Below are 23,911 nucleotides of genomic sequence, written 5' to 3'. Positions count from 1 at the left end.
AAGATCGCACACTCTGAATTAAGTTTGTGTGTGCGCGCACACACACACTTCTGTTTATTTAAAAATTCAGGAAAAATATGGAGGGAGGAACTACCAATCAGAAATTGGGCAACCACCACGCTGCTGTCCTTGAAACCCAGTGAGCTGGGTTTCAGATTGGATCATGACCCCCGCTTTGCCGGCCCTGGCTTTGGGATCCACAGGGAATCAAGGCTTTGGTTCTGACAGTTAAGTCCTAAGAGGATGATATATACATTTGCAAATGATTCAGGTGTGTGTTTTAACAGTGTGTGTGGGGGTGGTTTACTATAGAGGTGGGTCAGATATTCATTTTCAGAAAAAGAATCAGAGCAGAGGTAAACCCCACATCTCCAAGAGGTGTGCATCTGGTTCTGAGAGATGGGGCCCTTTTCCCATTGTTAAATGGAGGCTGTGAAAAGTGCACAGGACACCTATGGCTGAAGTGCGTGCAGGGCCCAGCTGCAGCCTCGTGGGCGCGCTGGCTTGGGCTCTGCGGGGCAGGGCCCGGGGTGTGTGACTGTGAAGACAGGTGCTGGGATGCTGTTCACAGCATATGTCTTAGCTCCTGGCTGGTTCCCATGCGCCCACATCCAGGACGTGCACCCCGTGACCAGGGCCGCCCGAGCCTTCCACCAGCTTGGCGTCACGGGTCCCCCGGTGCATTTGCCGAGTGCTGCACTTGGCACACAGGTTTTGGTCCTTGCCCCTTCCCACAGTCCGCCCTGACTTCCCTGATCTGTACCCATGCCAGTTGGTGGGCAGCTGACTCCGGCTAAAGATCTTTTAGAGGTCCCAGGTGTGTGGCAAGAAAAAAAACTAAACAAAAAGTTACTAATAATACTGAGGCCTAGCTGGGCATGGTGGTGCACACCTGGAATCCCAGTACTCGGGAGGCTGAGACAGGGGATTGTCCCCAGGGATGCAGTCTCCAGTACCCCCTGCCCCGATACAGAACTCAAGGTAGAAAACTTTGGTATCTCCTACCTTTCCCCCGTCCTCTGCCAGGGCTCTCCAAGGTTCAAGCTGGGAATGTTGGGCTTTGCGTTGGTCTTTATATGTATATATATGCTCACAAGTAATCCCCTTAGGTGGCTTCTATTATCCCTAGGTGGGAATCAGCCTTATGGAAAGATGAAATGCAAGTCATTTGATTCTTCAGAGTATGGTGTCAAGCCTGCTGGAAGAGTAGAGACAGGGCCTCTGGACGAGACTCTCAGGGACCTTCTCTCTTAGCCCCTTTGGGTTGTTATATGAGAGGTGAGAGGCACCAACTTTAGGGGTGCCCAGGCAATCCCAGAAGTTTCTCTGGTTGCACTAGGCTTGGCTAGGACCTTGCCTAACTCCAGGAATGGGGAATGTCATGTGGTCAATAAAATCTGAGCTGCTTCAGCTAGATTTTAATTCTAAATTAGCGTAGAGCCCAGCAGTGACCTCTCCTATGGGATGAGTCCTTCTCGTTAAAATATTTATGCCCGTTATCAGACAGTTTGCATTGTTAAGATAAGGATTCCTGGCCCCAGAGAAGCTGGCAGAGCAGCAGTGATGGGGTTAAAAATACATTGGCACAGAAATCCTGGGCACCATGGCCAGAGTTTGGAGGAAAGTGTTCTGTCTCCCTCTGGCCTCCGTTGGTCCCTGCCTGCACCTCCACCTGCGCCCCAGACCCAGCCTCCCTCCCTCGCAGGTGACGATGGGCATGGCCAAGGCCCCGCCCCGCCCGCCTCCACAGCCTCCCTCCCGCTCCCTGACCGGCTGGGCTTGGCATGCTGAGTAGGACCCCTACTGACTTTGACTCTGTGCTCCCTAGGAGCTGGCCAGCTGTGGATGGAGCAAGAAGGAGAAGCATAGCCTGGCCCCCAACGTCGTGGCCTTTACCCGGAGGTTTAACCAGGTGAGCAACCCCTTGCCTGTGCCATGCAGATGGGAATCCGCCGTCCCTGTAGGCTGGAGCCCCATCAGGGTCCTCCGCCAGGCCCCGCCCAAGCCCCTCCTCCGGAAGCACCTACCCTCATCCGCTCCTGAGCCACCCCGGTCCATTTTCACAGGCGGTGGAACCAAACCCACCCTGAGGTGCCCGTGGCCCGCCTGGGGCCTCCATTTCACTCCAGCTAGGGTGTCTGTGCTCCGAGAGGCCCTGCGGGATCTGGCCTCTGCAGCCCCACAGCCTCGCTTCTCGAGGGCCTCTCTGTGTTCAGGCTTTGCCGTCCTTCAGGCTGCCATCTCTCCGGCCTGAGGCTCCGTATCCCCGTCCTGTCAGGAGCCCCTCCGCGCTATGCTCTCAGCCCAGAACGCTCTGTTCATGTCCGTCTGTCAGTCAGGTCTCGGCCCAGGGTTCTGAGTCCCCGCCCGCGTGCGGGCTCCTGCTCTCTCACTGTGCCTTGTGCTTCCCCGCTGGTCTGTACCGCGCCTGGCGGTGTGTGCTTCTGGTCTCGCCCGCCTTGCCAGGCACCATGCATGTCCTGTTCATCGCTGTGGCCTCACTGCCTTGCCCACTGCCGGGCACAGGTGTAACAGACCCTTCGCAAATAAACAGAGGTGCTTTGCGGTGCCGGGGATGGAACCCAGGGACATTTTACTTCCAAGCTACACCCCTCACCCTATTTTTTTAGTCTTTTTAAACATTTTTGAAATGGTCTCACTGAGTTGCAGAGGGCCTCACTAAGTAGCTAAGGCTGTCTGCGAACCGTGATCCTCCGGTCGCTGCCTCCCAAATGCTGGGATTACGAGCGAGCGTGCGCCACCACGCCCGGCCAAACAGTTCTTGAACTTCCTTGAGTCCTGACTCACTCACTGGCCCGAGACTGTTCATAACTGACCCGGTCCAGTCAGAGGCTTGCTCCAGGGATGAAGACTCCCTTTGCATAAAGCAGACCACCAAATGGTGCTGTTGACAGTTTTTTCTTTGCCATTCTTGTTTTTCTGGTTTTAAGTGCGCGGCCTAGAGGTTGCATCATGAGTGTGCCGGCCCCCTGGGTGCTGGGGCCTGCATTCCCTTGGGTCCTTGGCTCCAGCTGGGCCTTCCCTCCTGGAAATGCCTGTCCTGTGCATCCTGTCGCTCTCCAGCCTGCGCCGACCTCAGCTGCGAAGGGCACCAGCCTGTCATCTGATGATCCGGCCAGAGTTGGCATGAGTGTTCTTTGGTGAGATATGATAGGAACCAAGAAAGGGCCGGCTGCATCTGGGCTAGGGGCTGCGCGCCCTCGTTTTGAAAAGAGAAGCTCCAAAGCCTTCTACTTCTTTTCTCTCTCTTTTGAAAATCGTTTTCTTTTCAACTGAGCTTAGTCTTTTAAAAAACCAGATGTGCAGAAACTATCAGGGGATTCATAGTTTCCTTAACAAAATGACTTGACTGGGAGCCAGCTGAGTCCCCACCTCTGGGCAGCCGTGGGGCTCCTGGAGGCGGGGCTGCGGGGGCTCTGATGTAATCTGCTTCATGCGCGGTGCCAGGCCAGCTTGTCAGAGGCTCCACAGCCCATCTTCAACAACTCCATTGCGTCCCGCTTGGAGTGGTGGAGTGAGCGGAGCCCAAGCTGTGCTTTCCCAAGCAGATTGCCCCAGGAAACCGTCTTCCATAGCCCGTTGGCTGTCTGAGAGCCAGCAGCTCCTGGACTTGGCCCTGGTAGCTCTGGGTTGAAAGCAGGCCAGGGGCCAGGCCTGGGGAGCCTTTGGGCTGCTCCGTAGCGATGAGCCCATCAGCCTCCCTTCCTAGCAGGCCTTCACCTGTGAGGACAGGACCCCTCATCAGACGAGCGGAGGGAGGCCGCTGACCTCTCGGAGACTGTTCCCTGTCTGTAGCCGAGAACCGTGACCATACGCACCTAGCACAGTTGCTGGAGAGAATAAATGAATGTGAAGAGCTTTGCGTGCAGTGACTGGCAGATGTAGGCATCCAGACGCTTTCGAGGAAGAGAGAAGGAAGTGTGCAGGTTTTTGACTGGAGGGAGATGGCCGGGGCCTCGAGGCTCCTTGTGCCAAACTGGAAACCCCTGGGGCAGTGGCCTGGCCGGCTTACCTGCTTCTCTGTGCGGTCCGAGTCTCTGAGGTTTTGCTCAGAGATCTCTAGGTAGAAGAGCTTGACCAGGTCCACTAAAGGTTTCTTATGTGCCTGGACCCCACGGAGTTCACCCTATGGCAGAGATCTCCGTCTTTTTTGGGTCATGGGCTTTTGCGAGAACCTGACAATATCATGTATGAACTCCTCCCCCACATAGAGAGATCCACACACTTGCATATTATTTTGGGGGAGTCGCTGCTGCCCTGAAGTGCATACAGGGACACTGTAGGGGTCTCAGAGAATCAGAGAGCTGGATCAGGCAGACAGCTACACCATGTCTTAGCCGTACAATCTTGGGCTGGCTTCTGGCCTCGGTGAGCTCGTCTTCCTCAGGAAGCATCACAAGAGGCTTTTGAAGTTAAATGAGAATCTTGGGAGTAAAGAATTTGGCCCAGTGCTTGACACACAGGAAACGATTCATGTTAACTTTAAGAAGGGGATCAGAGTGTGGGAGCTCTGAGCTAAAAGGCAGGTTGAGGCCAGAGTAGGAGGCTGGGGCTTAAGTGTAGGCGTGAGGGTGGGGCTCATGTCCTGGGGGGTCGTGTCCTGAGACAGGGTGAAAAAGAGACTTGGAACTAGCAGCAAGGGGTGCTGGTGCCCTGGCCGGAGAGATTGGTGGGGACCCGGCAGGCCTGGGGGGGGGGGGTGGCTCAGTGGAGACAGCAGGTGAGGAGACTCCTGTGAAGGTGCCTTAGGTGGAGACACGCCAGGGCTCAGAGGAGACCGGGAGGGAGCTGGGCGTGAGCTTCTTCTTCTCTGAAGTGGGAAGAGCTTTGAGGATGTTCATGTTCTGAGTGGAGGGATCCAGTACACCAGGAACGGTTAAAGATGAGAGAGAAGGGAGATTTGATGAAGCTGCAGGCCGCCGTCGGTGCCATGCGGACGCGGGAAGCAGAGGGCAGGAGGCTTGGGCAGCCTGCTCAGTGAGGGCGTGCGAGGACCGAGGGAAGACTCCTGGGCACGGACGCCGGCCCAGGCGAAGGTGTCCCCAGTGCCTGTGGGCAGGTAGTCTTTGCAAGATGCTCGTCAGCCTGGTAGTGGGAGCACAGGAGGGCACGTAGCTGGATCCTCCTGCAAGGGTGCGGGGCTGGCGAGCAGAGTTTCCAGAAGGACCAGGGCCCAGGATCGTCAAGTTGGCAGAGCAGGGGCTGAGGTGACGGTGCCGGGACCCACCTAGGAGGAACGGGATTCAGGGGAGGGCTGCGGGGCCTGGCACAGCGGGGTCAAGGAAAAGGTCAGGGCTGGAGGACTGAGAGATCGTGGCCAAAGCTGGACAGTAAGTTTCTAGCATTGAGCTATAATCCAAAGAGGGCTGCGGGGCCTGGCACAGTGGGGGTCAAGGGTAAGGTCAGGGCTGGAGGACTGAGAGATCGTGGCCAAAGCTGGACAATAAGTTTCTAGCCATGCAGCTTAGAGGAAGGGCGTTAATTTGCTCGTGGTGTTTTGAGATTCCTGGTTCGGCCCGTGTGAGGCCAGGGTCTGGATCTCGGGCACGGTGGCAGGAAGCAGAGGAAGGGAGTGAGCGGGGCTCTGCTCTCACATCATGGAGGCCAGAAGCGAGAGAGCCAGCAAGGGGCCAGGGGCCGTATGTAATCCCCAAGGCCACACTCCAGGGCCCGTCTTCTCCAGCCACACACTCCCTGCCTAGGTTACTGCCCAGTAAGTCCATTACACACATTTACCCACTCATGAGATTACAACCCCCATGACTTAATTATATAAAACTTTGAACACTAATCCATGAGCTCCTTAGGGACGTTGTAAGCCTAGCCATAACAAGCATCTAGCGGTGGGCAGAGCGAAGGTGAGGCCCTTCTTCTAACTCTTGGTTAAACACAACAACAACAACAACAACAACAACAACCCATGAATGGGCTTATGAGAAATTTGTGGCAAAAATAAATTTCTCTTAAGAAAAATATTTTCTTAAACTTGGATTTTTTCATTTTTCCCCTCTTTGCTTTATACTTTTTTGTTTTTATTGGTGGTCGGTTAACTGAATAAAGTCCTTTGTGTTCCTAACTATTCGACTTTATTTATCTACACTACCTCGGTGGCATTTCCCAGGGTATATCTTTGTTCCTGGTGGCTGAACTCCAGCGTTAGTTATACCACTGAAACAATATTAGTGATAATAATAGTTTATGTGTATTAAAAGCTTAATAGCACTAGGACCAAGTGGGATATATTCCAAGTACACATGACTTATTCAACATTTGAAAATCAGTTAATCCACTGTAATTTGTAATTACATTAGTAATGCATTGTAGTCATAGTCTAAAGAAGAAAACCCATATCATTCTATCACTTGATCTGAAAATAGACTTTACAAAGTTCAGTATTCATTCATGTTTTCAAAAGACTCAGAAAATTAAAAATAGAGCTAAATTTCTCCAGTTTGATAAAGAACAGGTACAAAAAGGCTCTAGCCAAGATCATTCTTTTTTTTTTTCTTTTTTTTTCTTTCTCCAGTACTGAGGATAGAATCCAGGGGCATTCTACCTCTGAGCTATATCCCCCAGCCCTATATTTTATACTTTATTTGAAACAGGGTCTCACTGAGTTGCGGAGGGCCTCACTAAGTAGCTGAGGCTGTCCGCCAACCGTGATCCTCCTTTCTCAGCCTCCTGAGTGCTGGGATGACAAGCGTGCGCCACCACGCCTGCTGCCAAGATCATCCTTAATGGCGAGAGACTGCTTTCCTCCAGGGATGGAAACAGGGCAAGGATATATTTGCTTACCATTATATTTGATAGTATGGGAAGTCCTGGCTAGTGCAAATAAGAAAAAAAAGAAATATAGACATACAGATTTGGAAAGAAATTAAACTTTTTTCATAATTGACATGACCATCTATATAGAAAATTCCAAAGAAATCTATCAAAAACACTCCTGGAACTAATAAGCAAGTATCACTTAAGTTGTAGAACACAAGGTCAATATGAAAGTCAACTGCTTTTCTATGTTCCAGCAACGAAGACAAAGACAAAATAGAGACAGGGAGCAACACTACAGAACATTACAGTATCTGGTGGTGGACTGTCGTCAGAAATACACTCTTAACACGCAACAGTAAGGAAACAGCCTCATTGAAAAGCAGGCAGAGGGTCTCAGCAGTTACCTCCCCAGAGAGGAGACGAGGTGCAGTTCATCCACGAAAAGACTTTCAGCAGCGTCTCTCCCAGGGGAACATGAAGCACGCACACCTATCGGGACATCTCAGACGGGGAGCGTGGGTAAAACGCAGATGAGACGCACGCCGGCAGCTCCACTCCTAGGTGTTAGTTACCCACACGACTTGAAAACTGACCTGTGTGCGTGTGCACACACACATCACACACATCATACGCACACCACACACATGCACACCACATACCACACACACCACACAATACACACACCACACACACCACACCACACATCACACACGCACACCATACACCACACCACATACCACACACCATACACACGCACACCATACACACACCACACACACATGCACACCATACACACACCACACACACACATGCACACCACACACCACACCACATACCACACACCACACACACGCACACCATACACACACCACACACCACACCACACCACACCACACACACACACATGCACACCACACACCACACCACATCACACACACATACACACACAACACACAACACAAACACCACACATGCACACCACACACCACACACACATCACAAACACACCACACACCACACACACACACCACACACCACACACACCACACACACACGCACACCACACACACATACACACAACACACAACACACACACACCACATACCACACATCACACACACGCACACCATACACACACCACACACCACACCACACCACACACACACATGCACACCACACACCTCACCACACCACACACATACACACACAACACACAACACACACAACACACATGCACACCACACACCACACACACACACCACATACCACACACACACCACACATCACACCACACACCACACACACACACACACACAGAGCAGTGTTTATGGAAGCTTTATCATAGTTGTCAAAAAGTAGAAGGAACTGAGATGTCTCTCATTAGGTGAGTAGAGAAACCACTCATGGTAAATCCATCCAGGGTGATTGTATTCATCTAAAAACAGAGTGAGCATCAAATCACACGGACATGAGAATCTTAGATGCATGTTGCTGAGTGAGGAAAGCAGCCCGGAAAGTCTCACGTGAAGGATTCCTCCTTCTTTCTTCGTATAGAGGCAATAGATGAGTGGTTTTTAGGGGTTCTGGAAGGAAATGGTTGACTAGGTGAAGCCGGGAGTTTTTTTAAGATGGTGAAATTATTCTATATGATGTTGTAATGATGGATACATGACAGTGTATTTGTGGAAACCCACGGAACTTTACAGCACCCAGAGGAACTCGAATAAATGCAAACTGAAAACTGCCAACAGAGGTCCTAGAGTGGAAGGCAAAACAAGGAATCTGGTTGTGAAGATAATTGCACATACAGTTATAGATATATGAGCCGGCCGTGGTGGCGCACGCTTGTAATCCCAGCATTCGAGAGGCTGAGACAGGAGGATCGAGGTTCATGGACAGCCTCATCTACTTAGTGAGGCCCTCTGCAACTCAGTGAGACCCGGTTTCAAAATAAAGAATAAAAAATAGGGCAGGGGGTGTATCTCGGAGGTTGAATGCCCCTGGGTTCCATCCCCAAACCCGCAAAAAAAGAAAAAAAAAAACCAGTTATAGATATATGAAGCAGCACTCCCTGATCGTGGTGAGGGGAAGGTTCCCGGCCTGAGTAACTTCTGGAAGAGTAGAGCCTGTAAGACTAAAGGCAGGAGGAATTGCACAGAGGTGCCATCTTCCATCTGATAAAGCTGCTTCCCAAGGGGGACCGGTAACAATTCTGAAACAATTTCAGTGGTGTGCCCTGCCACTGAAGAGCTGAGGATGAGGCTACCTACAGGAGCTGTGAGAGCGGCTTCTCTCTGATGGAGTGGGAGGTTCCAGACAGGCAGGGGGAAGGCTGGGATGATCCCTATGCTGGTGGACTAGAGCTGGAGGCAGCAGAATGAACTCATGTTTAGCTTATATACATACAGAGGGTTACACATAGACGTCGTGATAGCTGGGCATCCATACGAGGGCTGGTACACACACCCCCCATTTCCATGCTCTGCCAGCACAGAGAACCTAGAATCAATGATACCCCAGAACCAACAAGCATATGTAGCTCCTGCTGAGTGCTAATTTTGATTTTAATACCATTCTCTATAAATGAGTTTCCTGGAGAAATGGCTGCTTGTGGGACTAGAGCAAGATAAGCCCATAGCATACTGTCATGCCAGAAAGCAAGGAAGTGTGGAAGCCAGGACCCCACACGCTGCGGTTCGCCTGAGGGCCGCAGGGCCGGCTGAGGTATCTCGCAAGGAATGGCCAAAGTGGAGACACTGTGAGCAGCAAAATAAGTAACATAGTGCTGGATTATAACTCAAAGTAAAAATAAGCACCCGGGACTCTGCCCTGATTATAGTTAATGGCTGAATAAATAAACGGGGAGAATAGAAGAATGTCCCGTGCAGAAGAATTTCAAATGCCTTGTCCTTCAGAAAGCGCAGCACGAGTTTCCACTCATTAAGTGTGAGTGGTCACGCATGTCGGCAATCTCAGGACAGGGAGGCTGAGGCGGAAGGGTCCCAGGTTCAAGGCCGTCCTCAGCAATTTAATGAGGCCTTTAGCAACTTCGTGAGACCCTGTTTCAAATAATATAGGGCTGAGGGGAGGTAACTCAGAGAATACCCCTGGGTTCAATCGCTAACATAAAAAAAAAAAGAGTTCCAGATTCTACATACTCTTGTATAAGATAGGATTCACAAAATGTATGTTTATTTATCTATTTATTGATATTGGGGGCCAAACCCAGGGACATTCTACTTTCAGCCTATACCCCAGCCCTTCTAATTTTTTTTTTTTTTTGGTGGTACTGGGGTTCCTGGAAGCCCTTCTATCTCCGGGCTACACTCCCAGACCCATTTTATTTTTGGAAACAGGGTCTCTTAAGCCAGCGCCACTGACTTCGAACCAGCGCGCTTCTCCTGTCTCCGCCTCCCAAGCGCGGGGTGTGCGCCACCACGCCTGGCGCTAATTTTTCTTTTTTTATAACAGGGTTTTACTAAGTTGCTGAGGGCCTTACTAAGTTGCTGAGGCTAGCCTTGAACCTGCGATTGCCCTGTGTTAGCCTCCCAAGTACTGGGATTACATGGTGTGCCACCGTGCCCCGTTACAAAATGTTTATTTAATATACAAAAATATTTTATCAAACAATAAGAAGAGGACAGATGTCGCAGTAGAAAGATGAGCGGAGGATCTGAGCAGGTACGAGGCAAAGGTCAAAACAGCCTGGTAAGTGCTCAGGACATAAGATGTTGACTGACAAAATTAACTGGCTGATCATGAAAACTAGAAGCAGTGAGACACCATTTTGTCCACTGGATTAGTAAAGAAGGGAAAAACTGCAATACTTGGTTTGTGGATGCCTCTACTTAAACTTACTGGTGAGTAAACACACCGATCTCTGGGAGGCCAAGTTCTTCATGTAGCGTGTGTGTGTGTGTGTGTGTGTGTGTGTGTGTGTGTGTGTGTGTGTAGGGATTGAATGCAGGAGGTGTTGTACCTCTGAGCTATACCACCAGCCCAATTTTATGTTTTATTTGAAAACAGGGTCTCCTAAGTTGCTCAGGGCCTTGCTAGATTGCTGAGGTTGACCTCAAACTTGTGGTCCTCCTGCCTTAGCCTTCCAAGTACTGGAGTTACAAGTGTGTCCCACCACACCCAGATTTTCCTTATACTTTTGAAAAAAATACACATTTATTCATCATGCCTTACAGGAATTTATCTTAAGTTTTAAGTAAAAATGATACAAAGAGGCTGGGCATGGTGGCGCACACTTGTAATCCCCACGCTTGGGAGGCTGAGATAGGAGGATCGCACGGGTTCGAAGCCAGCCTCAGCTACTGAGTGAGGCTCTCAGCAACTTAGTGAGACCCTGTTTCCAAATAAAGTAGAAAAATAGGTCTGGGAGTATAGCCTGGAGGTAGAAAGCCTCTGGGTTCCACCCCCAGTACCACCAAAAAAAAAAAAAAAAATACAAAGATCAAAGATATATATATATTTTTGATCTTTGAATACACACACACACACACACACACACACACACACACATATATGTGTGTGTATTCACCACACTTTATTGCAATAAAATAATTAGAAATGACGTATTGAACAATAGGGATTATTTAGGTAAGTGATGCTGTATCTCCATGAAGAACTTGGAAGCTACAAAAAATATATACGAATATTTATTGACATAAAAACTCTTATATGATTAATATATACCAATTTTGTTGAAAAGGACAACCACATGTTCTATGTATGGAACAAAAGAACAGAAGGCCACACAGCACACAGTCTACCCCAGGGCCCTGGATGTGAGACCAAGAGCGCAAATGACTTCTGTCTTTTGTGTCTATTTCTCTGTTATCTCCATTAAGCTTCTTTAAGTTTCATAGTTAGAAAGGAGCATGGCACATGTCTAAAACTGTGGCCACATCCGCCTCATCTGCCCCTGGGTTGGCACCTCCCACTTAGACCTCTGCACCGGAGAATGTTCTAGAGGCGTCTCACCTGTCGCTGCTCGGAAGCCTCAGACGCTCCCTGTGTGGGGAAGTGTCCTTGGCTCCTGTATGTCGCCTGCTCCAGCACCCCACCCGAGTGCGGCTGCCCCTCCCCTCCCACTCCCGCTTCATCTGCTTCCGCAGCCCTGTCTCGCTGCGTGAGGCCTCCCCGTGTCTCAGGGCCTGCGCCCCTCCGTCACCACCCCGCACCCCAGGTCGGGGGCTTTGAACTTCCTCGGCCACCGTCACAGGATCCTTCCAGTACGGATATTTCTAGAGGGCTTGCGCCTCTTTCTTTGGCCACCCCTCTCTCAGGAGAGGTCTGGACTCCCACATCCTGGAGCCTGCCCACAGTAGGGGCTTCATGCAACTCTTGTGAATCAGACTGTGGACTCAGAGCTGCCTCTGCAGTCTGCACCATACATCCAAAGTTGAGTCCGCCACCGTCTGTAATTATGCCAGAAAAATACGTGAGGTTTTGCTGTGCAGGGACCAATTAAGTTATAAAATGTCATGCTTGAAATTATGTGGCATAAAAAGTGTATATGTTAAAATATAAGGTTATGGGCTCACTGTTTGGTATCCAGGAAGACCGTCTTGTATAACGGGCTAGTAAATATTTAAGTCTGAACTTAATTTTGGCAATTCCACGGAAAATGTGATTCTATGGAAACCCAGGCGTGTCCTGGAGGCAACTGAAGATAATTACCCCGAGAAAACATCTCTCTAATGCTCCTGCTTAATATAAAAGGCAAACTGGTGGGCCTTGGTTGCTCTTGCCTTGTTTTCTTTTTGAAAAGCAACGGGATGTCAGTTCCGAGAACGCATTTTATTGCAGCAGTGAGCATGCTTTGTTAAAGTGAGATCATCCTTCGTGGTTACTTTTTTCCTTGTAGAACATGGGCTGGGGCACCCTGCCTGCCTTCTCTATCTGCAGGTGCACCAGATTCTGGCCAGAACTCCGCCTCCCCTTGCAGGCCCGTCCTGGCGCCCGGAGGGCCGGTTTCACACGCCTCTGTTGTGAGGGTAGTGGAACATAAACAGGATTTCCCAGCACTTCTTGGCTGACCCCTTTCTGTGTTTCCTTGAGGTGCCATGAGTCAGCTGGGCTGACAGACAGCTCTGTGGTTCCCACCAACAGGCCCAGGGGTTTGGGGCTGTGATGTGTGTGAGAGGTCAGCCATGCATAAGGTTCTGAACCAGAGCTACCGGCCTACCCTTTTGGCACAGGCTGCCTCCAGAAAAGCTCTCTATAACCTGCATTGCCTTCTGGAACTTGGAAAGACTTTGGGGGGGGGGGTATTACTTATTATTAGACAAACCTCTCTTAGGAAGTGAAATCTGCTCTGAATGCGTACACACTGGCTAACCCTCCTTGCCTTGGGCCTGGCTGGGGACCGGACCTCATGGGTGGTGCTGTTGATTTACCCAGGCCTTTGTCAGACATGTTCACAAGTCCTCTGTTTAGCTGTCCTCCCATCATGCATGGGTTTCCCACACTTGGATCCTTCTGAGCAGGGGTCCAGGCCAATGTACCTCCCAGGTCCCTGCAGACCTGTGTGTCCCAGAGGCCGGGTGCTCCCCGGTTGAAGACGGAAGTGCCTGTGTGCGGGCTGGGGTGCTGGGTCCCATCTGGGGTCGGGTGCCCTGGGAGCCCTCAGGCCGTGCCACCCCAGGCCTGCTCTGCAGCATCCTGGCCCCTAGCAGCTCCCACAGAAGTGGTGGGCAAGGGTGGTGTGGATAGTCTGGCCTTTAACAACCTTTCTGTTGTGTATGTGTGTGTGTATTTGACTCTACAGGTCAGTTTTTGGGTTGTACGAGAAATTCTAACAGCACAGACTTTAAAAATAAGGGCAGAAATCCTCAGTCATTTTGTGAAAATAGCCAAGGTAAGTTTTATTTTTTCTTTACCTTCTTTTTCTTTTTTATTTGTTTTGTCCCAAAAATGTGTTTCTGCAGTACTGTGGGAGACACTTTTCTCTGGGCCTGCAGGTGGGGTGGGGGCTGACCTTCTGAGCAGAGCCAGCGGCAAGCCCACCTGGCTGGCTGCGCCCGGGCCCTGTGTGTGCATCAGCAGCGGCCCCTCCGTGCCATGATGCCGGCAGTCAGCTGCCCTCCTGGCCCGGCTCTCTCTCCATGGGGCTCTCCGTGGGCTCCACTGGTACCTGTCCATTCTCCTGCTCCAGGTGTCACCAGTTACTTAGCATCAGTGCCTGTGATACTGCCACATCCCGCACATCCACCGCACCCCTCCCTGAGCTAAGGCCTGGGCCAGGTGACCCTGCCACCCTCTTATCCTCTTCCGCCTCCAGCCCCTGGCTTGACAGCATCTGCCCTTCCTCTCCTGTCATCCCTGCCAGCCCCACCTGCATCCTGCTCACCTTCCTGTGCCACTCTCAAGCCTGGTGGCTCCTCCCCATACGCTGCTCCCCCCCCAGACCTGACAGTCACTCTGCGGCCCGAGCCTGCTTCCTGTGTGCACCTGTCGTCTGCCCTGGCCTGGGGCCTTCCGAGCCAGGCAGTGCGGCAGCTGCTCAGTAGCAGAGCAGAAACCAAAGCCACACCTCCGCCTTCAGGGGAGTGGCTCTGCGGCCCCACGGGAAGGCAGGTGCATCCGTCTGTAAATGTGTTGGGGCGGCGGCCCCCCATGTCCCGGTGTGTTCTCCTGCAGTACTCAGACTGGCGCTGGCTACTGAGACTTGTTACGGCTCGTCAGTTCTGTATTGAGCCAGAAGAGGTGGGAGGGTGTGGGTCTAGCCCCCCTAAAGCTTATAGTTTGGAGATGAGTTCATGGCCCCCACCCAAGGAGTCTCAAATGACTGGCCTTGGCTTCTGTCCTTGTCGTTACGTGGACCGGTGGATGGTCACGTGGCCTGGTCCCTGTGTGTGTCACTGGACAAGACCCTTCCCTGCTCTGGGCCTTGGTGGGTTAGATCATCTCCCCGAGGCCTTTCAGCTCCAAAAGAAAGTCTGTGACAGGCCTAGAAATGTAGATAGGAATATCAACCCAGTCACTCAGAGTCTACTGTTACACACAGGGAACAATTAGAGATTGTTACAAGGTGTATGAATAAAGGATTAATCTGTGTGGTCAGGGTAAAGTTTCTAAGTAGGAACAGAGCCCCGAGGACCAGGCGAAGGGGCCTTTCATGTTTTTTATTAATTTCACCTACTATGTGCTAGGGACCGTGCTAGGACTAGTGACACAAGTTAGATAAAACTGTATCTGCTCTCGGGCCATGTGTCAGTCACTTTTCGTTGTTGTGACCAAAATACCTGATAAGAACAGGAAGAGAAGCGTGTTTGGAGCAGGTTCAGAGGATCCGGCAGGGCGCCATGGCAGAAGTGGGTTACTGAGGAGAGCTGCTCCGCTCACGGCTCGCAGCAACTGGGAAGCAGAGACCAACTGCAGAGAAGATAACCCTTCCAGGGCACACTGGGGGACCGCTTCCTCCAGGCAGCCCAGGGTTTACTGATGAGGCCCCGCCCTCCCGATCCAGGCCCCGCCTGCAGCCCCACCTGCCCCCACCTCTGAGCCTTGAGCCTAGCTGCCCCGGCCAGCAGTGCTTTCAACACAGGAGCTTCTGGGGAACATTCCAGACCCAGCCCTAATGGGGAAGTTGCATTCCAGGGTGAGCAAGAGGCAGTGACAGCTAGTCCAGTCCAGACTGGAGTGGAAGGGGACACAGGGTGGAGCCCCCGCCATGGATTTGGGGACACGGACACGGGCAGGAGAGAGGCATATGAGAGGAGGTGGAATGGAGCCAGCAAGTGCCCAAGACAAGGGCTGGGTGAGGGGCGGGCCAGTCTTCCAGGCAGAGAAGCTGAGACTGGGCCCAGGTGCTGGTCCAGGGGTCGACGGGCCCTGTCGTACCCAGTGCGGGCGTCACTGCACGGTCCAGAAGGCAACAGGGTCGTGGGAGCTGGGATTGGAACCAAGTCTGTGGCTTCCTTAGAACCTGTGCACTAACCCAGGCTTCCCTGTCTCCCAAGAACGAGAAATGGGATCCTGGTCCTGTTAGCAAGTTTCCCTCAGCATGAAACCAAGAACAGAGCAGTTACATTTTTCTGTGCTTACTCTCCACCGTGTCTCCTTCTGTTGCCCTCCCTGGTAAGGAACTTGTCGAGACGGAATTGACTCCAAATGTTCTCACTAATTTGGGGTCTGGTTCAAAGGAGCGTGGTCAAGCGACGGGGGCGCCCGGCCTCACCTTCCCAGCTGCGAGGGATTACGCAGATTGCCGACATCTTTGCCTTGGCCCCTTTTGTTCGCAGAGAACCCACTGATATTATTGGCACAGCCGGGGTTTTAGCTTACAGAAGCCTGTTGGGACGGGGCTCAGATTTATTTTTTAAAAAGGACATCAAGGGATTATCATATCTTATCCTGAGCCACATCTCTGTCCAATAGCCAGACAAGTCAGCCTGTGAAATTTCACAAGTCTTTTAGATACAGACTCACCTTTTGACAATGTAAGAGGAAAAGACCATATGGTTCCTATGAACTTCCTAGAACTATATTTTCTACATGAGATATTTTTAAGTATAATTGAATTTCATAAATATGACAACATTTGGTAACACTTGAGCATGTTTTTGTTCTGTTGTTTATAGCAGCAAAATAATGTATTCCATATCTCTTTTTTTCCCCAGAAACTTCTAGAACTCAACAACCTTCATTCTCTCATGTCTGTGGTATCAGCATTACAAAGTGCTCCCATCTTCAGGCTGACAAAAACCTGGGCTGTAAGTTAATTTTCCTCTGTCTGTCCCTCTGATTTTAGCCGTTGTTTCAATGAAGGGCCCTACTGTTTAAGCCCCAGACTTTCTCTGACTGTCTGTACTTTGCTAAGAGTTACTGAGCATTAATAAGACACTCTCTGGGTATCCTCCTGGCTCCAGTGCCCTCAGGCCTTGGTTTGGTCCAGGGGAGTGAGCGGCGGGGTTGCTGATGTGGCCGGGGTTGGAAGCCCTAGAGGGGATCTTTCTGGACCCCAGAGCATCATGTGTGCTGGCTGGACCAGCACACGACTTCTGCCCGCCACTCGGCTGGTATTTGTCTCTGTCGGGCTCCAAGCTGCTCTTGGGAAAGCCTTTGGGCTGATGGTTTGCAGCTGCCCTGGGTCACTGGCCGTATAGCTCAGAGTTTCTCTGGAGAAACCTGTGACCCTCATGTAGGAAAAAATGACTTTTTTCTTTCTTCCTTTTTTTTTTTTTTTTCTTCTGAGTCCATGGATAATTTCAGCACAGAGGTGGAGTCTGATAGTTATATAATTGAGTGTAGGAAAGTTTTTCTGCCGTAAAAATACTTTAAAAATATCCCAGGCCTCTTTATCCTCCTCAGCTCGGCACAGGGCCTGACATGGGGGAAGTAATTGCTATTCCCATAGCTCATTAGCATTCAGCTCCTGGCCCCGTGGGGCCAGGTCTCTCCCAGCCACACAGCCCAAGCCTTTCAAGACCTGTTTATGTCCCGCAGAACTGACGGAAACTGTATGGAATTGTCAGATGTGCTTCTCCAGCTCATTTCCGACCTCCCTGCTGCCAGTCTGTGGGGCTCGGCTCTGTTTCCTACTTGGCTGGTTCAGGGACCCTTAAAAGACTTAAGGATTCGGTGGAATCAGAAATGAACCTTGTTTCTTTAAATTTCAACTTTCTGTAGATCTGGCCCTAGCAGAGCGGGGCGAGGAGCGCCAGCCTGGAGTCTGAAAAAAAAATCCAGGAGTCAGAACATGGCTTCTGTGGAGTGCATTCCCCCATCGCTACCCCGAAAGGGGGCCACCAGGATGAGGCAGAGGAGAGAGGGCGCCAAGCAAGGGGCTCAGGCGCCGTTTCCGCCAGAGGAGCCCTGTTTGCATCTGCTCTCTCTGTTCCGGGCTTCTGGGTGAACTGCGGCGGAGCAGCGGCGTTGGCGTGGGAAGCCAGTGCGGAGGGCACTGGTCCCTGCCGTCACTGCCAGCCCTGGGCTCCAAGTCCCCCGGGCAGGGAGCCTTTTCCAGACATTTCCTGGAGATTCTCCTCCAAACGCATTTTTCCGTCACTTAGCTGCCATTGTTTCTTGGACAGCTGGGAGCCAGCAAGGACCTGGAGGGCTGCGTTCTGCTCTTCTTGCATTAGACCTTACTGTGAGCAATGAGGGAGCTGCCAGGGACCCCGCGACTCAGCACCAGTGGCCAGGGCTGCCAGGCCACTGAGCGGGTTCAGGGGGCGACTCCCCAGGCAGAAGATGGGAAGGTCTGGGAAATAGGAATGGCAGCCAGAAAGCCATCGGGGACAGGGGCGGGAGGCCGCGTGGACTTTACCCCGAGGCCCCCACGTTGCTGTGGGGGAGCTGGGGCTCTGGCTTCAGATCCCCCCTCCACTGTCCAGTTAGTCCAAGGCCAGCACTTGACACAGCGCGTGTGGGAAGTGGGAGAGGACAGCGCCTCATCTCCCTGGCCCGGGGTAGTGGCCAGCTCCTGACCGTGCACGGGCGTGACAGCGCAAGGCAGCCACAGCGTGGGGTGCTCTGTGGCCACGCCCATGGCGGCCACAGCGTGGGGTGCCCTGTGGCCGTGTCCAGGCCCGGCATCGCCCTCTGGCTGCCTCTGATTTTTCTCCAGTGCCCACCCAACATACATTTGTTGTCTGGACTATGTTTGTTATCCGGAATCGCATCTCTCTTTTGCTATTAATTTCTGGTAACAAGATGAGCCATAGAGGTCTTGCCCTAAAGAGCTGATTCCTCACTACCCTCTGGTCCCTTGGCTGGGACTGGTGAGACTTAATGGGCGTGGGGAGGAGGGAGGGGCAGGAAGCTCTGGAGGGACCGGCATATGACCCAGAAGCCTAATGCTTTTATTTTTGGTACTGGGAATTGAACCCCAGGGCATTCTACTACCAAGCTACACCCCAAGCCCTATTTTATTTTTATTTTGAAACAGGGTCTTGCTAGGTTCATGAGAGTCTCACTACTTGCTGAGGCTGTCCTTGAACCTGCAACCCTCCTGTTTCAGCCTCCCAAGTACTGGGATCAAGTGTGCGCCACCACGACCAGCTAAGGCAAGTGCTTTGAAGGACTTACTTCATTTTGCAAAGGAGGAAACTTGAACCTGTCCCAGATGCCGGAGCTGGTGAGTGCCAGCACCAGCACGACACCGCCCTGCCGGGCCCCACCGTGCCTGGCCACTGTGTGGATGGCCTGTGATGGACTCAGGCTGGGCACGGGCAGGGACAAGTAAGCATGCCACTGCCTGGGGAGAGGGGCTGCAGGAACGGCTGCCCCGAGCCTGGCTCCTCTCGCACGCTGTCCCCGGGAGCTGCACTGAGCTCCGTTTACAGGTGGGAGGATGCCCGCCTCTTGGCCGCGCCACTGTGACCTCTGGTGAGGACCCCCTGGCCGCTGGCTGGACACAGCGGCCTGCTGGCCTGTCCATGGCTACATGCTGAGTGCCAGCAGCTGGGTTGCACAGGACAGTAGGAACTGAGTCAACGCCAACTGTATACACATACAGGAAGGAGTCATGGCTGGCCTGGAAAAATACAGACAGGGGATGACTTATCCCAGCACTGGGGCCACTTTGGAATATTGGCCGCCTCACAGGCATGAAGCTTAAGTAAGAGGCTGTATCAGCCAATTCTGATTTCCTGAGTACACATCACCTTGTGGCTCTTATTCATTCTGCAAGTCAAATATTTATCAAATGCCTTCTCCATACCAGGCCCGAGCCTACAGCCCGGGCCCCGTCCTCAGGGGCTTAGGTGTTACTCGGGGGAGGTGAGCGTTATTCGAGGGAATAAACATGTCCTTGGTCCAGCTGGCTCCTCCTGAGAGAGCTGAGGCCACGGGAAGGTGCCCTAGGTGAGCAGTGTCCACACATCCTGGGTCAGTCTTTGTCCAGGAGGTGCCTCTGCCCCTGGTCTGCTGCAGCACGTCGGCGGCTGCCCCCCACCCACATGGCTAAAGAGGTGGGGGAGGCCTGGCTTCCCTGAGCACCGGCCCAGGGGAGGTGAGCCTCGAGCAGAGCCGCAGGAGCAGGTGGAAGGCGGAGGAAGGCCGCCTGGGAAGCCCCTGGCACGCCCCCCGTCGTCCCTCAGTGCCCTGGATGGACTGCCTCTCAGAAGCCCCCATCACCAGCCTGCTGGTGTCTGCCTGGACACTGCTGCGGCATCAGACACTGCGTCGCCTTCTTGAAAAATCCCTCTCCCTGTGACCTGGTTCGCTTACAGCTGTTCTGACAGCTGGACCCTTCAGATCCCTTCCTCTCCCCACCCCATCCCCTTCCCTTGGTTAAGGGGAGCTTCAGCTGTCACCTCTGCACTGTCATGGTGGCGGCTCTGCATCGTAGCCGACCTCCCCTGAACCATGCCCCAGCACCTGCTCGTCAAGCCCGGGGTTCACACATCCCTTTCACAGCTCCCACTTGGCATGTCTGAAATTCAACTTTAATTTTCAGCAAGGTGATAGAACACTCACTCCTCATGCTGTGTGTTGAACCATCGGACAAGGTAGTAATCAGAGGAATAAGGCCTCAATCCCTAGCTCCCAATGAGGAATAAGGCCCTCATCCCTAGCTCCTGCCCCAGCACGGCGACACTATGAATACTGGAGAAAGACAACCAAGATAAACCAGCAAGCAAAGCCCGGCGTGGTGGCGCACGCTCACAATCCCAGCATGTGGGAGGCTGAGGCAGGAGGATCGAGGTTCACGGTCAGCCTCAGCTACTTAGCGAGGCCCTTCACAACTCAGTGAGACCCTGCTTCAAAATAGTGAATAAAAAAATAGGTCTGGAGACTTAGCTTGGAGGTAGAATGCCCCTGGGTTCCATCCTCAGTACTGAAAACAAACAAATAAACAAAAACAAAACCAAGAACAAACAAACAAACAAAAAACCCAGCAAGCAGAGCTGCTTTACAAGCCAAAAGAGAACTCTCACATGCAAAAAATAAGGAATGCTTGCAGTCGGGCACAGTGGCACACTCTTGGAACCCCACTATTTACCCACCCTGCTACTCTGGATTGCAAGTTCGAGGCCAATGTGGGCCACTTAGTGAGACCCTGTCTCAAAATAAAAAAAGGGGCTGGGGTGTAGCTCAGGGGTAGAGTGCCTCTGGATTCAGTTCCCCCTCCCCAAAAGAATACTCTCAGAGTTAGAACGGTGAGCAGAGATAAGAGGAACCACCGTGCATGGGCCTTTGCCAGTGGCGGCTGGGGTTTAATGCCGGCCCAGGGTTGGGGTTGCCCCAGTTTCAGGTCCACCCACACAGGAGGCTGCAGCTAAGAGCGCCATCAGGTGTTGCCCCATCAACGTGATGTGCAGGGGGGTGGGGGCCTCAAGAGAAGCAGTGGGAAAAGCCACCTGTGAGACGCTGTCCTCTCCTGTGGCTTTGGGGTCTGCACTCACATGGAGACTGAGCAGTGGATTCTGAAATCAGACCCCTAGGCTCAGCCCGGCCTCCCTCTTACGGGAGAATTACATGATTAGCTACATGAACAAGTGTCTACAGCCATGCCTCGCACATGGAAAGGGCTTATTAGCACTGCTACTGTTATTTTTACTCCTGACTGTACTAAAATGGGCCCGCAGAGGCCGCCGGCCCTGGATGAGCCCAACAACCACCGCCCTTTATCTGGTCTTTGCTTCTAGTCTTGGTCTGCAGCCCGCCAGCGCACACTGCGGGGCGATCACTCCGAGGCCTCGCTCATACCCGGGTGACAGGGGGCTTTTCAGAGCGCTCCTTGTCCCTCTTGTGCCCCCCTCCCGGCTGCCTCTCAGGTTAGAGGCCCTGCTCCCACTGCTCTCCCGAAACAGGGCACTCTGGCACGGCCACTTTTGTGCCACTCTTTCCTTTTTACTTTTTCTCATTTTATTTTACATTTTTGGGCTGCTAGTGATTGAACCAGGGGCTCAGCACCTCTGAGCTACACCCCCAGCTTCTTTTTTTTTTTTTTTTTTTGGTGGTACTGGGGGTGGAACCCAGAGGGTTTCTACCTCCGGGCTATACTCCCAGACCTATTTTATATACAGGGTCTCACTAAGTTGCTGAGAGCCTCACTCAGTAGCTGAGGCTGGCTTCGAACCTGTGTAATCCTCCTGTCTCAGCCTCCCAAGCACGGGGATTATAAGTGTGCGCCACCACACCCGATACCCCCAGCTTCTTTTAAAATTCTATTTTAACTTTTTTTGTGTGGGGGTCTGGGGATGGAACCCAGGGGCATTTGACCTCCAAGCTACACTCCCTGCCTTATTCTTTATTCTTTATTTTGAAACAGGATCTCACTAAGTTGTGGAGTGCCTTACTAATTAGCTGAGGCTGTCCATGAACCGCAATCCTCTAGTCTCAGCCTCCCGAATGCTAGGATTATAAGCGTGCCCACCACGCCCAGCTCTAAATTTTTACTTTGAAATGGGGTCTTGCTAGGTTGCTGAGAGGCTCACTGTATTGCCGAGGCTGTCCTTGAACCTGCGGTCGTTCTGTCTCAGCCTCCCAAGTACTGGGATTCCAGGCGTGCACCACCATGCCTTGCCCGCCGGTTCCTTTAATCTTCCATTTCAGATTTTTTCCCCCTCCACCTCCATATTATGATGATGATGATTTTGTCAGCCAATTTTTAACCATCATTCGGATTTCCAACCCCATACTTCAGCGATGCCTCAGAGTAAAGGGAAGCCGCTGATCTTGATCACGAGGGAGGGCCGGTGTGTCCTGGTGGGTGTCCCTGTAGGGACACTTGAATCTAGAGATGTGCTACTCCAGGGAAGCTCATGGATGCTGGGCACCTTAACTGAGCACCGAGGACAGATGGGCGTTTTGACAGTACCAGAAGCTTTCGTGCCTACTTCATGGCTCTAAAAACACAAACCACGATAAACCTTTCAGCTGTGGCCGGCGGAGCATCTGCTCCCACCAGCCACAGCACAACTCAGAGCCCCATGTCATGCACACAGGAGATGCAAGAGTTGGCCCGAGGAATTTCCCGTTAAAACACAGCTACCGTCACCCCATTCTTCCCCCTTGGATTAGCATTCCCTGCTCATGCGCCTCGGCTTGTGGCCGGCGCCTTGTTTGCAAGTCTAGCTGAAGCACCTGGGAAAGGAGAATAAGCGGTCAGCAGGGTCAGCAGGGTGACATGCGACCTGGCCTCTGTACGGCCGGGTCTATACCGAACTGCCAAAGGCGAGTTTCCGTCCCTCCCCTTCCTTTCCCGTTTCATCCAGACCAGAGCTTGCTCCATGTTAGCCGAACTGCGGGTCCCGTGCGCATCCCTGCCTCCGGAGAAGCCTCTTCCCCTGCCTCCCTTGGCCTCTCCCCCTCCGCAGCCCACCTGAGCTCCCTGGAGTCTTCCAATACTCATTCCCAGGACCCCTCTATCTAAAGCCCCTCGCTCCCGTAGTGGAGTTTCTTTTCGCCCTCTGGAGCCCTCAGGAAACCCTTCTGTCCTAGCTGTCTTGTCACTGCTCAGACGGACGATCAAGTGGGCCGCGCACGTGGCGCTGGCTCTCCACGCGCCCCAGGCCAGCGCCGGGCCCCGGGGCCCTGGGCAGACGTACACGAAGGGGTCAGCTCCATCTCCCAGCTCCTGCTTGGGCCTTTGTGGGAATGTCTCTTGGCATTGCCATGTAGAGTTTTTTTAATTAACAAAAGTTATTGGCAATAAATGATGAGAATTGTTCCATGAGATAAGACAGTGTATATGAGTCTGTGTGTGTGTGTGTGTGTGTGTGTGTGTGTATACATGTGATTAGATTCATATACTGATCACACGCATATATCTATGAAGTGCTATTTTTTAGAAAGGTAAAAATCGCGACTCATATAAACACAAAATTAATATGTCTCAAAGGTTTTATTTAAATCACTAACTAGTGAGAGAGCCAGTAAGATACTTACAGCTACATCAGAGGAGAACCCAGAATACCATACTTTTATAGTCAAGTAAGAAATGTTGCATTAATTTTTATAATGGATACAAACTAGTCAGTATTCTATCATGTGATGGTCAATGGTATTTTTTGAGACAAAATTCATCTTTCTATGGACAGGAATAATAGTATATTATATTCCATTAGTGTCATTAATAATAATATGCTAATTAGTATTATCTTCATTTTGGTACTAGTGATTAAACTTGGGGCATTCTACCTCCAAGCTACCTCAC

The 23,911-nt window shown here is 51.9% G+C and overlaps 1 protein-coding gene across 7 annotated transcripts in view; it reads left to right on the top strand.

Annotated features, from left to right (window-relative positions):
• Positions 1-23,911, top strand: part of RALGPS1 (Ral GEF with PH domain and SH3 binding motif 1) — a gene marked incomplete at both ends in the record, with an annotated part of 226,438 nt that overhangs the window by 59,693 nt on the left and 142,834 nt on the right. For all 7 annotated transcript variants that reach the window (XM_080708695.1, XM_080708694.1, XM_080708693.1 and 4 more), the window contains 3 exons: positions 1,829-1,912; positions 13,571-13,660; positions 16,425-16,517. In XM_080708695.1, coding sequence (XP_080564821.1) covers positions 1,829-1,912; positions 13,571-13,660; positions 16,425-16,517 — 267 coding nt within the window. The remainder of the gene's footprint in view (positions 1-1,828; positions 1,913-13,570; positions 13,661-16,424; positions 16,518-23,911) is intronic.

The sequence above is a fragment of the Muscardinus avellanarius genome, assembly GCF_963383645.1.
Source record: "Muscardinus avellanarius genome assembly, chromosome: 13".
NCBI lineage: Eukaryota > Metazoa > Chordata > Mammalia > Rodentia > Gliridae > Muscardinus > Muscardinus avellanarius.
Note: the sequence above shows the minus strand (reverse complement) of the source record. Positions and strands in the feature narration are given on the sequence as shown.